Source organism: Nomascus leucogenys, chromosome 23 (assembly GCF_006542625.1).
Source record: "Nomascus leucogenys isolate Asia chromosome 23, Asia_NLE_v1, whole genome shotgun sequence".
Taxonomy (NCBI): Eukaryota; Metazoa; Chordata; class Mammalia; order Primates; family Hylobatidae; genus Nomascus; species Nomascus leucogenys.
This window is the reverse complement of record NC_044403.1, coordinates 1,759,998-1,782,404: the sequence shown is the minus strand read 5'-3', so window position 1 is coordinate 1,782,404 and position 22,407 is coordinate 1,759,998. Positions and strand designations below refer to the sequence as shown.

Below are 22,407 nucleotides of genomic sequence, written 5' to 3'. Positions count from 1 at the left end.
AGCCTCCCGAGTAGCTGGGATTACAGGCGCCCACCACGCCTGGCTAATTTTTTTGTATTTTTAGTAGAGATGGGGTTTCACTATGTTGGCCAGGCTGGTCTCGAACTCCTGACCTGGTGATCCGCCCACCTTGACCTCCCAAAGTGCTGGGATTACAGGCATAAGCCACCGTGCCCGGCCAGCTAAGAAATCTGTATCATGCATTTAAATGGCTTTAGACACAGTCGAACAAAATTTCTGTGGCCACTCTCCCGTCTGTCTCTTGTTCTGCAAATGTCTCCTCAGGAGGGAGCCAACAAGTGGAAGTATTTACTCCTTATTACGTCCAGTGAAGCCTTAAAGGAATCAAGAGTACTTTCTTCTTGAGGTTCTTGCAATCTATTAATTAGATAATGTATATAAAACTCCTAACATTATACTGACACTTCTTAATGTTAGAAGCAGGAGGGAGAGGAGTTGGAATTTTTGCTTTATTATGATGACTGTGGCTGTTATTGTTGTGGCTATCATTTAGATTGTTTTACAATTCTGATATTTCTGCCTTTCTAGTCTTTTCTCCAATCCTGTCAAAGGAATATGTAATATTGGAGGGCTGTGTCCTAAATACCATTTACCTGTCTATGATAGGGAGGCTAGAGCTTGATACATAGAAAATATGCAAATCTGCCCCGGGCCAGGCGCGCAGCTCTCCCCTGAGCATAAACTGCTGGCAGTTAGGGTGTCCTTCCTAAGTGACAAACTTCGTCTGAAAGGCAAGCTCATGCCCATTCATGAAAACTTATTTCCTCAAAATTTCTGCATGAAGATAGTGAAAATGAGATCTTTACCAACAGCTCTTGGCAACTTAAAGGTTTCAAAATCAGATGTGAGTGGAAGCCTAAGAGAAGGAAAGCCTTCAGTCTACAACCTAATGTTTTATTTCACCAACGCTGTGTCTACCTTTAACTTCTTTAGATAATATTTTCCGACTAAAACAGAAAATCTCCCTGCTTAGATTAGGATTATTTGGCCCCTTCCTACATCAATTTGTTTCCCATTCCTGGTTGTGCCCTTTCTCTAATAGCATGCGCTTTCTTACTTATTTGGATAGAAGGAATATTTTTTAGATAACACATTTAAAAGTGTAAAATTATTTTATCTGCTTACAGTGCTTGCATAAGTTTTATAAGTCTTTTAAAATACTCCATGCAATTGATTATAAGAATTTAGGATTAGTGGCCGGGCACAGTGGCTCACGCCTGTAATCCCAGCACTTTGGGAGGCCGAGGCAGGCGGATCACAAGGTCAGGAGATCGAGACCATCCTGGCTAACACGGTGAAACCCCATCTCTACTAAACATACAAAAAATTAGCCGGGCGTGGTGGCGGGCGCCTGTAGTCCCAGCTACTCGGGAGGCTGAGGCGGGAGAATGGCGTGAACCCGGGAGGCGGAGCTTGCAGTGAGCCGACATCCTGCCTGTGCACTCCAGCCTGGGCGACAGAGCGAGACTCCGTCTCAAAAAAAAAAAAGAATTTAGGGTTAGTTTGCATTACTACTGAGGCTGACATGGTAAATGCATTTTTATTTCTGTTAATGAAAGTGATACTATTCATTTTATATGGACTATAAAGTTTTGTCTTAGGAAAAAACATACATAATTTTGGATTCTTTAATAAAAAAAACTCTCCTTACTGCCTAGATTCCCAATTCTTTTCATTTTTATTATGCTCCAAGCTTTTCTCATTTAACTTTGTTTAACTAGTACCTATGCATCCTTTATCACTTCATCGTCCCCTTCAGTTATTTAGTAGCTTTCAGTCTTAACTTCCCAAATTTACCATAAGTTCCTTGATGACAGATACTGCCTTATAGCCGGGGTGTATTCTACAAGAGCCTCAGCTGTGCTACACATATAGCTGTTGATGAAGAAAGGTTATAATCAGCATCAGTAAACTTCATCTGTTTGTGTTACATTGAATGCCTTGATGCCACGTCAAAATTAATATTAGAAATATGCATCTACTTCTTCCCCAGGTTAACCAGCTTCGTGGCATCCCCAAGCTTCTGCAGCTCCTGAAAGTTCAGAATGAAGACGTTCAGCGAGCTGTGTGTGGAGCCTTGAGAAACTTAGTATTTGAAGACAATGACAACAAATTGGAGGTGGCTGAACTAAATGGGGTACCTCGGCTGCTCCAGGTGCTGAAGCAAACCAGGGACTTGGAGACTAAAAAACAAATAACAGGTAGTGCTTGCTGAACATTGAAGAACCTAACACATTTGCACCCCAGCCAGATGCCTTATATCATCTCTTTTTCTTCAGTTTCCTGGAGCAAATGATTGATGGGCTCATTGTTATGCTAGAGATGGCTTTAAAGGAACATTGTTACCTGCTGGCTTAGACTCCAGATTTGAGCCATATTGGAATTCCTTTTTTTTTTTTTTTGAGACAGAATCTCGCTCTATCACCCAGGCTGAAGTGCAGTGGTGCAATCTCAGCTCGCTGCAACCTCCGCCTCCGGGGTTCAAGCAATTCTGCCTCAGCCTCCCTGTAGCTGGAATTACAGGCATGTGCTACCACACCCGGCTAATTTTTGTATTTTTAGTAGAGACCATATTTATACTAAAGTTGAGTTTCACCATGTTGGCCAGGCTGGTCTCAAACTCCTGACCTCATGATCCGCCTGCCTCGGCCTCCCGAAGTGCTGGGATTACAGGCATGAGCCATGAGCCACGAGCCACTGCGCCCAGCCTGAATTCCCTTTTTCTAAAGGGGAAAATGTTCTGTGGCTTTTGCTTAATATTCTTAATTAGAAACTCTATGCACTTTTGACTAAATGTCTTTAAAACAACTTGACAAGACTCACCGCAATGAAAATTCTGCTTAAATTCACCAACAGCCCACTTTGTAGTTTAAGAACGTGTAGGATTTCACTGTTATCCTAGGTGTCCCAAACCTTCTAAAGAAAACTGACAAGAACCACACCCAGTTGTTTGTGTTATTTACTCAACAACCGGCTTGCTGCATCTATAGAAAAAGAAAATGAAATGGAGTGTCACATAGTTTTCCAATGTGGAGGATCAATTGAATCAAATATTAGAAACTGTTTTTTCCAATCTTTCCATTATCTGGACTCCTCTCAGTACCACCTCCTTAGCTCACTGCAACCTTAAAGAAGAAAAGAGTAACTGGATATGTTTGTTTTTTTAATTCTCTACTTCACATTTTTTTTTTTTTTTTTTTTTTTTTTTTTTTGCTCTTCACCAGTGAGTGCATCTCTCTCATGCCTGTTCATTTCTGTCTTAGTCTACACGCCCCATTTTTTTTTTTTTAGTTTCCTGTTCGATCTCCTGACTCATATCCCCCCCTCCCTCTGTTACACTGACCACCGCCCCCTACTTCACATTTTTGTTCAAATACTGATTTGAGCAAAGGTCTCCTTTTTATGCAATGAATTGGAGAGATGGACTAATCAGATAGAATTAAAACAGCAGTGTTGGTAATATGTCCTCTAAGCATGAAGAGAAGGGGCGAGTTTCATTTAAATGAACAGTCGTATGATAAAAGAGAAAATGATTTATTGATGTTCCAGAATAAGCACTCTCCCTGCCATCACCATCAGTTCTCCGCTTGTGTTCCCTGCACACAGTACAAAGAGTACAGGAGGGGCTGGGTGCAGTAGCTCATGCCTGTAATCCCAGCACTTTGGGAGTCCAAGGCAGAAGGATTGCTTGAGCCCAGGAGTTCGAGACCAGCCTGGCCAACATAGTGGGACCCTGTCCCTACGAAAAATAAAGAATTAGCCAGGTGTGTTAGTGGCATGTGCCTGTAGTCTCAGCTATTCGGGAGGCTGAGGTGGGAGGATTGCTTGAGCCTGGGAGGTTGAGGCTGGTGCAGTGAGCCATGATTGCACCACTGTACTCCAGCCTGGGCAACAGAGTGAGACCTTATCTCAAAAAAATTAAAAAAGATTGCAGGAGACATAACTGAGTGCAATCATCAGTAAATTTTTGTTAAATATCTTCAATGTCTCAGCGATATACGTACATTTGCTAATTTAATTATCACAAAAACCTTGGGTTTCTAGGTATTATCAGGTGTTATATCTCAATTTTACAGATGAGGAAACCAATGCTCAAAGAATATATATCATAGAAGAGGTGTTTTTTTTTTAACTATGTGTAATAGTTGACAGTGTTCTGGTGAATACTTTTAAAGGAAGTGCTCCACAAATATTGTTTTAAAGTAAATTGAATATATTTTGCTCTTCTACCTGCTTCATTTAGTTATATAATAGGTTTAATATTTTTTTTTTTTTTTTTTTTTTTTTTTTTTTTTTTTTTGAGACGGAGTCTTGCTCTGTCGCCCAGGCTGGAGTGCAGTGGCGCGATCTCGGCTCACTGCGAGCTCCGCCTCCCGGGTTCACGCCATTCTCCTGCCTCAGCCTCTCCGAGTAGCTGGGACTACAGGCGCCCGCCACCACGCCCGGCTAATTTTTTTTTTTGTATTTTTAGTAGAGACGGGGTTTCACTGTGGTCTCGATCTCCTGACCTCATGCTCCACCTGCCTCAGCCTCCCAAAGTGCTGGGATTACAGGCGTGAGCCACCGCGCCCGGCCCCCAGGGTTTAATTTTTCTATAAAGATTTTGTCATTATGTTATCTCTACTCGCTTTATATCTTAAAATATCACATTTAAAAAAAATTCAACATTCATTTTAGGTTTGGGGTTACGTGTTCAAGTGTGTCACATGGATATATTGTGTGATGCTGAGGTTTGGGATACGAATGGTCCTGTCACCCAGGTTCTCAGCATAGTACCCAACAGGTAGTTTTTCAGCCCTTGCCCCCATCCTTTCCTCCATCTTTTATTCATCTTTATGTCCATGTATAGCCAATGTTTAGCTCCCATTTGTAAGTGAAAATATGTGGTATTTGATTTTTTGTTTTTGCATTAATTTGCTTAGGATAATGACCTCCAGCTGTATACATGTTGCTAAATATCACATTTTAAATTCTGATATATTTTAATGCTATAAAACTATGTGAGGTACCATGCTACCCTCTCTACTCTCTTTTTCTTTCTGAGACAGAGTCTTGCTCTGTTGCCCAGGCTGGAGTGCAGTGGCGTGATCTCAGCTCACTGCAACCTCTGCCTCCAGGGTTCAAGCAATTCTCCCTGCCTCAGTCTCCCAAGTAGCTGGGATTACAGGCGCCCACCACCAAGCCCAGCTAATTTTTTGTATTTTTAGTAGAGACAGGGTTTCGCCACGTTGGTCAGGCCGGTCTTGAACTCCTGACCTCAGGTGATCCGCCTGCCTCCGCCTCCCAAAGTGCTAGGATTACAGGCGTGAGCCACCGCGCCCGACCAGTACCATGCTACCCTCTTGCCGGCATTCTGTCATGTCCCATGAGGGATTTCTTTTCATATCCATGATTTGTATTAAAATGCCTGTAGAAATTAAAAGTGATTCCATTCATTTAACCAACATTTACAGAGCAGCTTTCAGGGGTCGGGTACTGAGAATCACAGCCTAGGGAGGGTGTGGATTTGGAGTTTTTTTTGTTTTTGTTTTTTTTTTAAAGGATGGGGCTCTCACTGTGCTGCCTAGGCTGGTCTCCTGGGCTCATAAGATCCTCCTGCCTCAGCCTCCTGAGTAGCTGGGACTACAGGGACATGCCACTGCACCCGCATTGGATTTTGTTTCTCCATCTACTAGTTTTATAGTCAGGAAATACTTCCTGAAGGGTTATGTTTCGTTGTGGACCTTAAAAGAGGAACAGGCTTTGGATTGGTGTTTTGAAGGAGGATGAAAGTGACTCCTGGCAAAGTGAGCATCACTAGCAAGGCAAAGAGGCAGAAAGAAACTAGCTGCCGGTCATTTAGAGGAGACGTGGAAAATAGCATGATTTGGAGTTAGGGTGCCTGGTAGTTAGAAAGCTTGGGAAATGTGTGTGTGCTTGCGTGTGTGTGTGTGTGTGTGTGTGTGTGTGTGTGTGTGTGTCAAGGGAACAAGCCATTGAATCACGCTTCCTCTTCTCCCGCATAGGCAATAGGAGACTAACGTCAGAGAACATTCTGTGATGTTGATGCCATATGAAACCATTCAGGCATCATTAGATCATCTATAGAGTTGATAAATGGAAGTTGATTGTGCAGTGCAGCACCCAGGATTTCTATATAAGCCAAACATCCCTACTGGAGGGTGTTCATTACATGCTAATTGAACCGAACAGACATTTGAACATCTGATACAAATCCCTCTAAATTACTCCCTTTGGCTCTACTAATAGAAGAGCTAAATAAGGGCTTTCTGGGCCTCAGAAATAAATTGTTAACCTAATATAGACATGTTTATATCTTTGTTTAGAAACACAAAGAAAGAAAGTATATATGTGAATCTTACTGGTCTATTTCTTCGACCTTTTTTTTTTTCTGAACCCCTATTATGTGTTGGTCACTAAGCTAGGGCTTCCTGTTTTTTTATCCCTGTTTCTCCTGACAACTCCGTAAGAGGTGGAAGCATATTTGGTGATTTACATATGATCAGTGTGAGACTCAGATGGGTTAAGTAAATTGCCCAAGGTTGCCTAAATAGTAAAGAACAAAGCCCGGGTTTGAACCTGTTTCTATCTGAGTGTTTTGCTGTCACCCCACCTACTTTTGAGGCATGTGATGACTCATTTGTATAGTCTTTGAGAAGGGGCTTGTCTTTGAGACTGATCAGAGAGCAGAGAGCTCTTCCTCACTCCTCTTTGACACCCTTCCTCTCTCTCTTTTTTTTTTGAGAAGGAGTTTCACTCTTGTTACCCAGGCTGGAGTGCAATGGCGCGATCTCAGCTCACCACAACCTCTGCCTCCCAGGTTCAAGCGATTCTCTTGCCTCAGCCTCTCAAGTAGCTGGGATTACAGGCATGCGCCACCATGCCTGGCTAATTTTGTATTTTTAGTAGAGACGGGGTTTCTCCATGTTGGTCAGGCTGGCCTCGAACTCCCGACCTCAGGTGATCTGCCGGCCTCTGCCTCCCAAAGTGTTGGGATTACAGGCGTGAGCCACTGCGCTGGCCCCTCTTCTTATCTCTGCCTTGGTTCAAGCTGTCTTCATCTCTCGCTCTACTTCTGCAGTAGTAGCCTAGGATCTTGTCTTCTAATGAAAGAACTTCAGGATCAGAGACACCCCCACTCCCCCCACCCTGGTGAGATTGTTCTTTCTCCCTTACTGAGTGAGTGTGGTAGTGTTCCCGTAATTGAAGTGAGAACGGCACATCTTAGTCTCAGAAGTTCATCTTCAAGGTCACTGAGTAGTGAGCATTGGCTGGAGTGAGCAGGGATATACCTTGGATTAAAACGGACGAGTCATGATAAGAGTGCAGCAGGAGTTCTCATCCCTCTTTCATTACATATGAAAGAGTCAGGGGTGATTGTCAGTGAAATGTGTTGAAACTGCATATTAATCCCTGCATATTTTGTAGAAGTACTTAATTGGATTGCTGTATTTTAATAAAATAGTCAAAATGTTTTGCTATAAAATATTTATTATGCACTTTCAGTAATTGTATATTATGTTATTCTGCATTCATAATGTGTAACAAGGTACCCTGGGTTTATATATAACTTGGAATACATGGCCGTTTCAATAATCTGATATTCCAGTTAAGATTTGCAAAATTTAGGTGAAAGGAGGGGTATATCTATGCAAGGGAAATTGCAAAAAAAAAAAAAAAAAAAAAATCCTCCCACTCTTTGACCACTTTGAAAAACATGGTTAAAAAGAACCAGTTTTCTTTCTTGTCGTTGTCCGAGCGGTCGGCGTCCTCATCTTTTCCTCCTCATTCTTTTTCACTGAAGATAGGGATTTATTTAATCATAAAATTTGTAAGTTTTGCTGCTTCTGCCTAAGTGTCAAGGCAGATTTGTTAAATTACTATATTTTCTGTCCTAGAGGTCATTATTACTATTTTTTTATTTTTATTTATTTTTTTGAGATGGAATCTTGCTCTGTCACCCAGGCTGGAGTGCAGTGGCACGATCTCGGCTCACTGCAAGCTCCGCCTCCCGGGTTCACACCGTTCTCCTGCCTCAGCCTCTCCGAGTAGCTGGGACTACAGGCGCCCGCCACCACACCTGGCTAATTGTTTTTGTATTTTTAGTAGAGACGGGTTTTACCATGTTAGCCAGGATGGTCTCGATCTCCTGACCTCGTGATCCGCCCGCCTCGGCCTCCCAGAGTGCTGCTGGGATTACAGGCATGAGCCAGCATGCCCGGCCGAGGTCATTATTATTTAACATGAGTTGTAATATCTAACATCCCTTTACTGGTTAGCTATTTTTTGCAACCATCACAGTTGGCAGTAAATTTCTGGATAACGGAGTTATTGTCTCTTATAATTGGTAATTATTCTAATTATATCCCTTAACAGAGTCCAGATCCCTTTCTTTTTGGCTAGAATGAGAGCCTCATGGTAGAAAATTACAGGCAGACAGACCATCTGCAACAAAGAACTGTACTAGTAGACATTAAGACACTGTGAATCAACTGACCAGAAGTTAAAGATGAGACACATGAAAACCCAAACTGTAAATATTATATTCGGTAATCCAGAATCTGATCATTGAAGGGACATCTATTCAGAATCATCTAGTCCATTGGTTTCCTCATGCCCAAAACTGGAATCTTTTTTTAAAATATAAGTTCCTGAACTCCATCCTGAGATTCTGGCTCAGCAAATTTGGGGCATGGCCCAAGACTGTGAGTCTGTTTTGTCACTGGGCTCATTTGGAAACTGCTCATCCAGTCTAACGCTTTAATTTCAGGGTAGAAGCCCTCGTCTGCTTTCTAATAAGAGATAAGCTAATTTTTATTCCCTCCAGTGATAGAGCCGGGTCTTAAAGTAGTTCCTTCTGTTTTCTTCAAAGCTCTCTTTTGAAGAAAGAGAGTTTATACTTTCAGTGAGCCAACATCTCCTTCTTTAGAATTTCCACTTATTGGTTCTGGTTTTGCGTCCTCTAGTCATGGAAAATGATACCTAGTTGTTTAAATTTGCATTTCTTTAGTTACTAGAGAACATGGATTCCGTTGTACATTAGCTCCTAATATCAATTGGTTTTGTGTTATGTACCTTCCCAATTTTTCCACTGGTGTTTCACTTTTTAGTGATTTATAAAAATTCTATATATTAAGAGTATTAGCCTTTTATCTCATATTGTACATATTTTCCCAGTTTGTAGTTGGTTACTCACTGATTTTGTGAGGGTGTGTGTGTATAAGCATATGTAATCCTGAATCTCTATTGAACATCTTAGTTCTTTCACAGCTTTCATGCCACCCAGAAATTTGACAGGCATGACATTTCTATGCAAAATCCTATATTAGAAATTCTAAAATTATGCTGAAACTTCCAAAATCATATACTTTTGTAGAAATAATGGAGCATGCCAAGCTCTAAAGGATATTGACTGTTAAAGGAAAATTCCACTGCCTTTGTTCCAATTAATCCTCTCTGGTTTTTATTGTAAGGTGTACTTTTCCTTTGAGTGCCCTGTGTGGTCCTTTTTAAAAGGAGGAAGTGTCATTATGCTTCACGTTCTTAAGCTTCTGGCAGGCAGAGACTATTAATTTGTTTGCTTATTTAGGACTAAAGAAGCTTTTTTTTTTTTCTTCATTTCTCTCTTCTTTCTAACTTGCTTTTGTAGCTTAGTAACCAAAACTCAACCTCAGACTTGCCTTTAAATTGTTTTCAACCACCTTCTGAGTTTTATCTGTCCCTCTTCCAGGGCCTCTTAAGGAGAAGCAGGAGGAATGAAGTCATTGTATTGCAAAACCTGTGGCTAAGGGACACTGCTCCTTAATCCCCAATGCGAGTTTGATCAGGAAAATACCTCCTCATAAGCCAGAAATCTAGTCCTCACAAGACACCAGACCCAGTGTCACTGTATCTAATGGAAGCTCTGTGTAGGCTCCAGTGGAAATCTGGTTACAGTTTCAAAAAGTAGTTACCTGTGCACAGCAGAAGCAAACTGTTTAAGCCCAAAAGACTGCATGAAGCCTAATGAGTTCTGATTGGTTGGACTAAATACAAGTATGCTGAGTAATTACCATGCTTTAACTATGCAGACTGTTATTTCAGGGGAGGCGATGTTTGCCACATTTGCTGTGTTCATAAAGGAGCCTGCCCCGAGTACCTATGTGCTTCCTCTTTCCTTTGCACAGACATACAGTCAATTTAAGAAGTAGGAATGGCTGGCCGGGCACAGTGGCTCATGCCTGTAATCCCAGCACTTTGGGAGGCCAAGGCGGGTGGATCACGAGGTCAGGAGTTCGAGACCAGCCTGACCAACATGGTGAGACCCCTGTCTCTATTCAAAATACAAAAAAATTAGCCGCGTGTCGTGGTCTGCGCCTGTAATCCCAGCTACTCAGAAGACTGAGGCAGGAAAATCACTTGAACCCGGGAGGCAGAGGTTGCAGTGAGCCGGGATTGCGCCACTACACTCCAACCTAGGTGACAGAGTGGGACTCTGTCTCAAAAAAAGAATAGGAATTGCTGGGCCAGGCACAGTGGCTCACACCTGTAATCCTAGCACTTTGGGAGGTCGAGGTGGGCGGATCACCAGGTCAAGAGTTTGAGACCAGCCTGGCCAACATGGTGAAACCCCGTCTCTACTGAGAATACAAAAATTAGCCAGGCATGGTAGTGTGTGCCTGCAATCCCAGCTACTCGGGAAGCTGAGGCAGGAGAATTGCTTGAACCTGGGAGGCAGAGGTTGCAGGTAGCCAAGATCGCGCCACCGCACTCCAGCCTTGGCAACAAAGCAGTATTCCATCTCGGGGGGAAAAAAAAGAAGTAGGAATTGTTGCCTGGGCAGTGAGAAGGATAGGGTAGAAAGGGAAGAGTCATCCCTTCTCTTTCTGCCCTTCTTCTCCTTTTCCTGGGCATTAGTGAGTTAGTGTAACCTATTACGTTATGAAAGATGATGAGGCGGGCCAGGCAATGGCTCATGCCCGTAATCCCAGCACTTTGGGAGATCGAGGCAGCAGATCATTTGAGGTCAGGAGTTTGAGACCAGCCTGGCCAACATGGTGAAACCTGTCTCTACTGAAAATACAAAAATTAGTCAGGCATGGTGGCGGGCACCTGTAATTCCAGCTACTTGGGAGGCTGAGGCAGGAGCATCGCTTGAACCTGGGAGGTGGAGATTGCAATGAACCGAGATCAAGCCACCACTGCACTCCAGCATGGGCAATAGAGTGAGACTCAGTCTCAAAAAAAAAGAAAGAAAGAAAGATGACAAGGCAACTTTACACCTGCTGGGAGTCCCTGGAACAGCAAGCAATTGGTGTACAGTCTTCCTTCCACTGAATCAGAAGGATTCGAGCTCCAAATTTCAAAAATAAAACAAATCCTAAATGTATATGCCACTTTCTATTTTCTCTCAGTACCCAGGCTCAGTCTCTGTGTCACAGTATATACCTCATAAAGCACAACATGCTATTATCTCAGTTTCTTCTGGATTGGCCTATATGGTCTTTCTCTTTAATATGGGGGATTCAAGAGGAAAGAGAAAATTTAATGAGTAAATAGAGTACTCATCTTTGAGCCGTGCGTAGGCCATGCAAGTTGGCTGATAGGGAAGATGCTATTGTGTCTCCTTCACTGCCAAACTATAAAATAAGAATGCATGAGGTAGCCAGAATAAATTGCTGGAGGACGTGATTCTGTCATTGGGTAGCAGTCAATAACATTAATTGGCCATGTTGATCAGCTTGTTGACAGGCATGGAGAAAGGCTTTCTGCAGACCTTCCCTGCTCTTACTGGGAGGCACAATGTCAGGTGAAAGTTTACAGTTAGTGGGGAAGGAGGCAGGGAAGATATTTTCCCAAGTGTATCTAAGGGAGAAAAAAATATGACTCTTTAAAAATGTTGAAGTTTTAGTTACAATAGGACCATTTTAAACCTGCCTATTGGTGAGCCCAGACTTTATTATCCTGGTCAGGTCAGCTTTGTGGTAGGGCCCTTTAAGAGAAGCAGCAATAAATGCTTAAGTATGTCTGGCCTTTATTTGTATATCTGATTAGTTTAAACCTGCACAGTATGTAACCTAAGCCATATATTTATTGCTCATGTGGGTCAGCCTCCATCACTATCTAATTAGTTCTAATTGCATTCTTCCAGTTGAGAAAGGGGCTGGCTCTCCCACCCCCCAAATTTTTTTATGACTAGTCAGGGCCCTGGAGTTGACAGCCTTAACTGAACTTTTCAGCAGTCATTTTGGTCCCACCCTGCACTGTTTTCATGGTAACTCTGTGCTTTTCTAGGTTTGCTGTGGAATTTGTCATCAAATGACAAACTAAAGAATCTCATGATAACAGAAGCATTGCTTACGCTGACGGAGAATATCATCATCCCCTTTTCTGGGTGGCCTGAAGGAGACTACCCAAAAGCAAATGGTTTGCTCGATTTTGACATATTCTACAACGTCACTGGATGCCTAAGGTAATGCTACCTGCACCCTGCCCTGATAGAAGATGCCATAAAAAATTAGGTAGCCCCAAGGAAGTCAGGATATATTCTGCCTTTGGTTCTTTTCTAGTTACACAGTTTGTTTGATTGTTTGTTTATTTTATTTATCTTTTTTAAAACAGAGTCTCGCTCTGTTGCCCAGGCTGGAGTACAGTGATCTGCCTGCCTTGGCCTCCCGAAGTGCTGGGATTACAGGCGTGAGCCACTGTGCCCAGCCTACACAGTTTATTTTTGGGGAGACTTTATTTGGATGATAACTGAAAGAATCTTAACATGATAAGATGTTTATTTTATCTCCATAGTTAATCACACAGTAATACATATCAAATACCAATTTTGTGTAAAGCATTATGTTAGCTACTGAAGGCTATACAAAGATGAGTAAAGAAAACCCTTGGCTGGGTGCGGTGGCTCACACTTGTAATACCAGCACTTTGGGAGGCTGAGGCAGGAGGATCAGTTGAGGTCAGGAGTTCGAGACCAGCCTAGGCAACAGAGCAAGACCCTGTCTCCACAAAAAAGTGAAAAAATTAGCTGGACATGATGGTGTGCACATGTAATCCCACCTACTTGGGAGGCTGGGACAGAGAATCTCTTGAGCACAGGAGGTTGAGCTTCCAGTGAGCCGTGACTGCACCACTGCACTCTAGCCTGAGTGACAGAGCAAGACCCTCTCTCAAAAAATACAAAACAAGAATGTCCGTAAGGAATGTTTAGTGGAGCAGGGGACACAGATAAGCAAGTGAACTAGAAGACAGCTACAATGAAATGTGTTAGAGCAGCAGTTCTCAAAGCTGGCCACAGGTCCAGCACCACCTGGAAGTTGTTAGAATTCTCAGGTCCCACCCCAGACCTCCTGAATCCGAAACGCTCAAGGTTGGGCCTAGCAATCTAGTTTTAACAAGCCTCTAGGTGATTCTGACAGTCACTGAAGTTTGCGAACTAGTATGTCAAAGGTGCAAGTGAAGTGCTGCGGGAATGCAGAACAAAGGACCATTCATGGCGTCTGGTGAGATCAGAAGGGCACTAGAGAAGAGGTGTCAAGTGAACTGGGCCTTGCTGGACTATTTTGGTAGTCAGAAATTCTCTAAAGATAAAGGACCACATTCTTGAAAGGCATAAGAAGTGCCTAAGTGGCCTTCCTCGAATCCATCTTCTGTACTGCCCATTGAATCTGCTTTTCTAGTGCACTTTGATCCATCACTCACCTGCTTGAACACATTTCACGTCTTAGTTTCTCTCCGGCTCCCATTGCCTTACCACATAAAACAGAGTTCTTAGTATGACAGATGTATTAGGACTCTTTCCATTGAAAATGGTGGGAACCGAACTTAAACTCACTGAAACAAGTCGGAATTCATTGGCCCATGTGGCTGAGATATTGCAGGTCACTTGAGGAAGTGAAGGAAGTATACCAGGAACCATGGCCATATTCCCTTTTTGGGACAGAATTCAGCATTCCTGGGACTCACTCTTCTTCTGTTTGTATCTCAGCTCTGCTTGCTCTTCTTTCTTCACAGTGGGCTCATTTTCTTTTTTTTTTTTTTTTTTTTTTTTTTTTTGAGACGGAGTCTTTCTCTGTCCCCCAGGCTGGAGTGCAGTGGTGCGATCTCGGCTCACTGCAAGCTCCACCTCCCGGGTTCATGCCATTCTTCTGCCTCAGCCTCCCGAGTAGCTGGGACTACAGGCGCCCGCCACCACGCCCGGCTAATTTTTTGTATTTTTAGTAGGGACGGGGTTTCACCGTGTTAGCCAGGATGGTCTCAATCTCCTGACCTCGTGATCTGCCTGCCTCGGTCTCCCAAAGTACTGGGATTACAGGCGTGAGCCACCGCGCCCGGCCGGTGGGCTCATTTTCTGCAAATGCAAACAAACCTTCTCTACTGAGCAGATAACTTAATCGTAGGCAGCCCTTGCTTAGCCACAAAAAAAAAAAAAAAGTGCACATCTTTCTTAAAATGATTGTGCCAATCACAGGGACAGTTTTTTCCTGGCCTTGATTCAGAAAGGGGCACATCATTTGAGCCACTGTTGGCCTGGATTGTCCAAGCCTGGATCAGATACCTCCTATTACAGCAAGGACAGCAAGATCTGTTACCATAAGAAAAGGGGTGGAAGAACTTACTGGGTGAACCAAACAAAAATGGAAGACACCTTGGTCCATCACAGCATACACAGCCTTTTTCAGTCTATCCACTACCTTCATTACCACCTTTTTTCCCACAAGTATACTTCACGCCCACCGAAGTGCTTGCTTTTCCTTAGATGTCATAGTACTTTCATATCAATACTTTATTTAATTTTATTTGCCAGGTAAACATTTTCTATTATCTGCCTGTTGAATACTTAATCTCCTAATGATTTAAAGTCAAAGATAAAGTTCATAATGTTCGTAAATGTTCTATGAAACATTTTCCAGCTTCCCCAGCAAAAGCTAGTGCTTGTTCCTGAGGGTTCAAACGGGAATTCATAGGCAAGTCACCACCATTACTGATTTTGTCACGTTGCTGTTTTATGATAGTTGTTTACCTACCTTTTCTACTATTGATAGATTGTGCCATAAAAGCTAAGCCTATGCATTTAAAAAACATTTTTAATGCCTAATTCTTAGCAAGGTTTTCAGCATATACTAAGTAAGCAAAGGTATTTGAATAAAATGAATACATGAATGAGTGAACAATTGAAAATGCATGGTGAATTTGGTGAATAATCAAGTCTGATAAGAGTCTGGAGTTTGTGGTAGAAAGTAATCAAACAGAAGTTGGAAACATGGGCTGAAGCCAGACAGTGGGGTTCTTGAGGATCACATGAAGGAGTTAATTTTTTTTTTTTTTTAATTTTCAATTCAGGAAGTACACGTACAGGTTTGCCACACAGGTGCATTGCGTGATGCCAAGGTTTGGCCTTCTAATGTGCCCATCACTCAGATGGTGAACTTAGTACCCAATAGATGGATTTTCAACCCTTTTTCCTGCTCTGTCCCTCCCTGCTTTTTGAAATCCCCAGTGTTTATTGTTCCCATCTTTGTGTCTATTATTTGTACCCTGTGTTTAGCTCCAATTTTCAAGTGAGAACATGTGATATTTGGTTTTCTGTTGCTGCATTAATTTGCTTAGAATAATGGCCTCCAGCTGCATCCATGTTGCTGCCAAGGACATGATTTCATTCTTTTTCTTGGCTGTGTACTATTCCATGGTGCATGTGGACCACATTTTCCTTATCCAGTCCCCTACTGATGGGAACCTAGCCGTGTCTTTGTTATCGTGAACAGGACTGTGATGAACATGCGAGCGCATGTGCCTTTTTGATAGAACAATTTACTTTCCTTTGTATATACACCCAGTAATGGGATTGCTGGATTGAATGGTAATGCTATTTTTAGTTCTTTGAGAAACAGGAGTTAATTTTTTTCTTCTGTAAGCAAAATTAGCTAGTATGGAGCACAAATATATGATAATTTTTCTGGGAAGAAGAAGGATAATAGTATCACAGGAAAGGTGTATTGTGAAGGTAAAAATCTAAAGGCAACGGCGTCAGTTACAAATCTCTTCCTGTAGGTCTCCCCTTATGACTGATGAGTAGAAGATATACGTTGGTTGGTAGTAGCAATGCCTTGGTTGGCACACATTTTTCAGAACATATAGTAGCTGAATACACTCCTGTCAGAATAGCACCGTTTTAAACAGTGTTTGCAAAACAGTCCAGACCACTCGTTTGAATTTCACATTCCAAAAGCAGAATATAGCCAAAATCTGGGAAGTGAGTGCCATAATATATATGCTTACTAAACTGTCCATTCCGATTTCATCTATATATCTCATTTATAACAATAATAGCTAACATTTATTGTTGTTATGTTCTAGAAACTGCTCTAAATGCTTTATGAGGTTTTTCTCAGTTTATTCTCGGCAGCAGCCCCCACAAGGTAGGTTTTCCTCATTTTATAGATGAGGAAACAGCCTCAGAGAGGTTGAGCGATTTTCCTGAAGTCATATGGCTAGTAGTAGACAGAGTTGAAATTCAAATGCCAGAAGCTTGTCTTCAAAGCCAAAGGTCTTAGTTGGTATGCTAGATACATTAGTATTTGTCACATGTCCACAGATTGTGATTTTGTGGGTAAGGCCCCTGCCCTTCATAGTCTCAAGACATCACAGGGTCAGATACTGCCAATTTACAGACGTATTCAGTTGTCATTATGGGCATTGTATCAGCATTTCAGTGTTGTTCTTTTTGAAGTTCTGTGCATGTAGAACTCTGCATTGCATTTCATATAATCCAAGAAGATACAAAGATGAAGCATATGAAATGGGACACCTTTCCAAGGTAGGAGATGGCATTGTAGATGACTTCAGGGTAAATGTTGTCACAATGAATAGAAAGGCGACCAGGAGAATATTCAGGATATGTGTCAGAATGTAAGAAAAGACCTCCTTGGAACCTGCAGTCACATAGCACTGAATTCCAGGACATAGAGCTGTCTGCTCAGTAGCTGCTCATTTATGTCTACAGCTCACTCTTAAAAATTTTAAGACAGATGTTGACTGGTTCTAGTACGAGTTAATGTTAGCTGTATTTTTAAAAATCATGAATGTTACTGAATATCTTAATTGCCACAAATTCATTGGCGTTATTTTCAGAGCCGAGAGTGTATTAAGAGCCGACGGTGAACTAAATTGAGTAGTATTTTGGGCATTGCGTTTGATTTAGACTACTATGGTAAATGATTTCCGTCCATTTTGGAGAAGAACTTGTGCATACAACAGTGAACTTTCTTCGTTTACTAGACTTGACATTGAGATCATTTCTGGTCTGCATGTGGCAGTGGTGCTGAGTAAATCTGCTCTGCATGTAAAATGTTTGCATAACTAACGAACTTGTGTTAGTGACTTCAGTTCTGCCCACCTGAAGCTTCTATGGTGCGATCACTCATCTAAGAGAACATGCATAACTTATCCTTCAGAAAAGACTAGCACTGTCAGGTCCCCCACCTTGAGGATGTATCGGGTCATTTGTCTTTAGGATGAGCATGTGCCCACAACAGCATTTAACACAGGCATCGGTGCTGTCTTTAGGTCCCTTTGGAAGTACATACTTTTCACAATTGAAGTCACTCACTGAAAGGTGATGCAAATTTTGCAATAGGGATAACCATGTGCCCACGTAAGTTTCCAATTTTTTCTGAAGTAATACTACACTAGCTTAACGAGTGGTAAAATCCAAGATAGGAGAGGAAAATAAATTATACACTCCAATGTGTTGGAGCCAGCAAGTGAGAGTGATTCTGGCATTTCAGCATAATTCCGTGTTCAGTGACATCATGTTGGTAGCTTGAAACTAACCATGATGGGAGTATTTTACTAAGAAACTGGCAAACACAAGCCAGGCCTGGTGGTGTGTGCCAGCAGAGTCTCAACAACTTGGGAGGCTGAGGCAGGAGGATTGCTTGAGCCCAGAGGTCCAGCCTGGGCTACATGGACCCATCTCTAAAAACAAAGAAAGAGAGAAATTGGCAAACACTACAAGTCAGACATGTCTCCCTACCCCAGCCCCAGAAAGCTGGTTGTTAAACATTTATCAGCTGCTAGCATTGACTTTCCATTAGGTGATTACTTTAACATCACAATCGAGATAACTAAGGTACAGGCATATTTCTCTAAAACATTCCTTTTCCAAGAAGAAACAATTCCTTTGTTTTCTTGGACAGTATAATGAAACTTCAGCATGTTTTCTTCTTCTTTCTTTTTTTTTTCTTTCTTTTTTTCCTCTTTCTTTTTTTCTCTTTTTCTTTCTTCTTCAGTGGAGAAAAGCTGCTAAAATATCTCTTTTTCTTTTTTCACAGCATCCTTTATTTACTTGGAGTAAGAAGTATGACTTAGTTAAAATATGTATTGCAGTTATCAGATTGCTCTTCCAAATATTTCAAATTCTAAAATATTTATATAATAGGCTTAGAATTTTAAATTACCCAAAAGTAGGCTGGGCACAGTGGCTCATGCCTGTAATCCCAGCACTTTGGGAGGCCGAGGCAGGCGGATCACGAGGTCAGGAGTTTGAGAACAGCCTGCCCAACAAGGTGAAACCTCATCTCTACTAAAAATACAAAAAATTAGCTGGGCATAGTGGCGGGTACCTGTAATCCCAGCGGGAGGCTGAGGTAGGAGAATCGCTTGAACCCGGGAGGCAGAGCTTGCAGTGAGCCGAAGTCGCGCCACTGCACTCCAGTCCGGGCAACAGAGCAAGACTCCACTTCAAAAAAAAAGAAAAAAAGAAAAAAAAATAAATGGCTGTCTTCTTTGATTCTGTACCCTGCTAGACACACACACACACACACACACACACACACACACACACCTACCTATTGTGAGTCCCTTTTTTTTTTTAATTTAGTATGAATTTATACTGTGGCTCATAGTATCGGTTCCTAGGGAATTGGTGTGACCTGACTATTAACTCTGTTTTCTACATCACTGATGGGAAAACCTCCGGATGTAGCATAAATAAAACCAGTGGTTATTATTCAGGATAAGTCTGAAATTGCTGCCAAAGTTTTATCATCATTTCTGCATATTATTCTTATGGCTTCTTTCCTCCTCTTTCTTTCTTTTCTTCTTTCTTCCCTCCTCCCACCCCAGTCTTCTTTCTTCTCTTAAAGGACAAGAACTGGAAGCAATTTAGAGGTAATAAATTAAAATGCCTCAGGGTTCAGGTAGGCACTCAAGTGGGCAGGTGTAAGACCATGAGGAATGGTAGGGGCTCCATCAGACTAGAGAAGGGAAGAAACACTTGCCCCAAGAGCAGTGAGAGTGAAGTTTTGGAAAACATTTAGGTCAAAAACAAACACATCTAGGGAGCTTCTGTTAGTGGCCTCATTCTTCAGGTGAAGAAATTACCTCCCCAAGACTCTTCCACAATTGTAGAACCAGCTATCAGACATTTGAGAATGACAGCTAGTCCAGCCTTCTTGGTATTCTGCCACTGGTCTGCCCTTATTCTCCCTCTTATCCAACCCTATTGTTATTCCTTGAGTACTTGTCGAAGGCCTGCTCTATCCAAACCACTATTTAAATTTCTGAGATTTCAAAAGGGAATGGGACCTATTTTTGCCCTGGAGGAACTCTGGGTTTAGTGGAGGAAACTGGCACCTGAAGAGATCATGACAATGCATTTGGTAAGAGATTTAAGAGAGGGATGAATAAACTGTTATCGAAGCATTGAGTTGCTTCACTAACTTTGCCTTGGGACTTGGGAATTTTTTCTGGAGAAAGCCAAACTTAAAGGATGAGTAGGTGTTTAAATGTCCCTGTCAGTCTTTAATTCATCATTCTATCATTAGGTCATCACCAACATTCTTAAATACTATAGTCATATTAAAAATGTGAATTCATAAAGCCCTAAAAAGTCACTTTCCTGAGTTACTATAGTTTCTTGACCATCTACTTATGAGACAGGCTTATAAAATTGCCACCTTAAGATAAAGGTGCACTCTGTTCTGTTCCATTGATCTATGTCTCTGTTGTGGTACCAGTACCATGCTGTTTTGGTTACTGTAGCCTTGTAGTATAGTTTGAAGTCAGGTAGCGTGAAGCCTCCAGCTTTGTTCTTTTGGCTTAGGATTGACTTGGCAATGCGGGCTCTTTTTTGGTTCCATATGAACTTTTAAGTAGTTTTTTTCCAATTCTGTGAAGAAAGTCATTGGTAGCTTGATGGGGATGGCATTGAATCTATAAATTACCTTGGGCAGTATGGCCATTTTCAGGATATTGATTCTTCCAACCCATGAGCATGGAATGTTCTTCCATTTGTTTGTATCCTCTTTTATTTCATTGAGCAGTGGTTTGTAGTTCTCCTTGAAGAGGTCCTTCACATCCCTTGGAAGTTGGATTCCTAGGTATTTGATTCTCTTTGAAGCAATTGTGAATGGGAGTTCACTCATGATTTGGCTCTCTGTCTGTGATTGGTGTACAAGAATGCTTGTGATTTTTGTACATTGATTTTGTATCCTGAGACTTTGCTGAAGTTGCTAATCAGCTTAAGGAGATTATGGGCTGAGACAGTGGGGTTTTCTAGATATATAATCTTGTCATCTGCAAACAGGGACAATTTGACTTCCTCTTTTCCTAATTGAATACCCTTTATTTCCTTCTCCTGCCTAATTGCCCTGGCCAGAACTTCCAGCACGATGTTGAATAGGAGTGGTGAGAGAGGGCATCCCTGTCTTGTGCCGGTTTTCAAAGGGAATGCTTCCAGTTTTTGCCCATTCAGTATGATATTGGCTGTGGGTTTGTCATAGATAGCTCTTATTATTTTGAGATACGTCCCATCAATACCTAATTTATTGATAAATAATGCCGCATATCTACAACTATCTGATCTTTGACAAACCTGACAAAAACAAGAAATGGGGAAAGGATTCCCTATTTAATAAATGGTGCTGGGAAAACTGGCTAGCCATATGTAGAAAGCTGAAACTGGATCCCTTCCTTACACCTTATACAAAAATTAATTCAAGATGGATTAAAGACTTATATGTTAGACCTAAAACCATAAAAACTCTAGAAGAAAACCTAGGCATTACCATTCAGGACATAGGCGTGGGCAAGGACTTCATGTCTAAAACACCAAAAGCAATGGCAACAAAAGCCAAAATTGACAAATGGGATCTAATTAAACCAAAGAGCTTCTGCACAGCAAAAGAAACTACCATCAGAGTGAACAGGCAGCCTACAAATTGGGAGAAAATTTTCACAACCTACTCATCTGACAAAGGGCTAATATCCAGAATCTACAATGAACTCAAACAAATTTACAAGAAAAAAACAAACAACCCCATCAAAAAGTGGGCAAAGGACATGAACAGACACTTCTCAAAAGAAGACATTTATGCAGCCAAAAAACACATGAAAAAATGCTCAGCATCACTGGCCATCAGAGAAATGCAAATCAAAACCACAATGAGATACCATCTCACACCAGTTAGAATGGCCATCATTAAAAAGTCAGGAAACAACAGGTGCTGGAGAGGATGTGGGGAAATAGGAACACTTCTACACTGTTGGTGGGACTGTAAACTAGTTCAACCATTGTGGAAGTCAGTGTAGTGATTCCTCAGGGATCCAGAACTAGAAATACCATTTGACCCAGCCATCCCATTACTGGGTATATACCCAAAGGACTATTAATCATGCTGCTATAAAGACACGTGCACACGTATGTTTATTGCGGCACTATTCACAATAGCAAAGAGTTGGAACCAACCCAAATGTCCAACAACGATAGACTGGATTAAGAAAATGTGGCACATATACACCATGGAATACTATGCAGCCATAAAAAATGATGAGTTCATGTCCTTTGCAGGGACATGGATGAAAGTGGAAACCATCATTCTCAGTAAACTATCGCAAGGACAAAAAACCAAACACCGCATGTTCTCACTCATAGGTGGGAATTGAACAATGAGAACTCATGGACACAGGAAGGGGAACATCACACTCCGGGGACTGTTGTGGGGTGGGGGTAGGGGGGAGGGACAGCATTAGGAGATATACCGAATGCTAAATGACGAGTTAATGGGTGCAGCAAACCAACATGGCACATGGATACATATGTAACAAACCTGCACATTGTGCACATGTACCCTAAAACCTGAAGTATAATTAAAAAAAAAAAAGATAAAGGTGCAGTCTGCTTTGTGAAGACTTCCCCAGAATTTGTCATTACACATTTTAAAACGTATTCTTTTTTCTCAGTGCATTTTATGCCTGTGTGTGCTGGTTAAAGAAGAAAAGCAATTTGTAATGCATTTCTCCTACAAATGGCATAAACTTCACTTCTTCCCACCTGTCATCATACAGTAAATGTGTTTTGAATGTATAATATCCTTTTAGATATTAAATTTTATTACTTAA

The 22,407-nt window shown here is 41.7% G+C and overlaps 1 protein-coding gene across 1 annotated transcript in view; it reads left to right on the top strand.

Annotated features, from left to right (window-relative positions):
• Positions 1 to 22,407, top strand: part of PKP2 (plakophilin 2) — a 107,775-nt gene that overhangs the window by 42,335 nt on the left and 43,033 nt on the right. The window contains exons 5-6 of the mRNA XM_030804721.1: positions 2,015 to 2,222; positions 12,295 to 12,472. Of these exons, the coding sequence (XP_030660581.1) occupies positions 2,015 to 2,222; positions 12,295 to 12,472 (386 nt within the window). The remainder of the gene's footprint in view (positions 1 to 2,014; positions 2,223 to 12,294; positions 12,473 to 22,407) is intronic.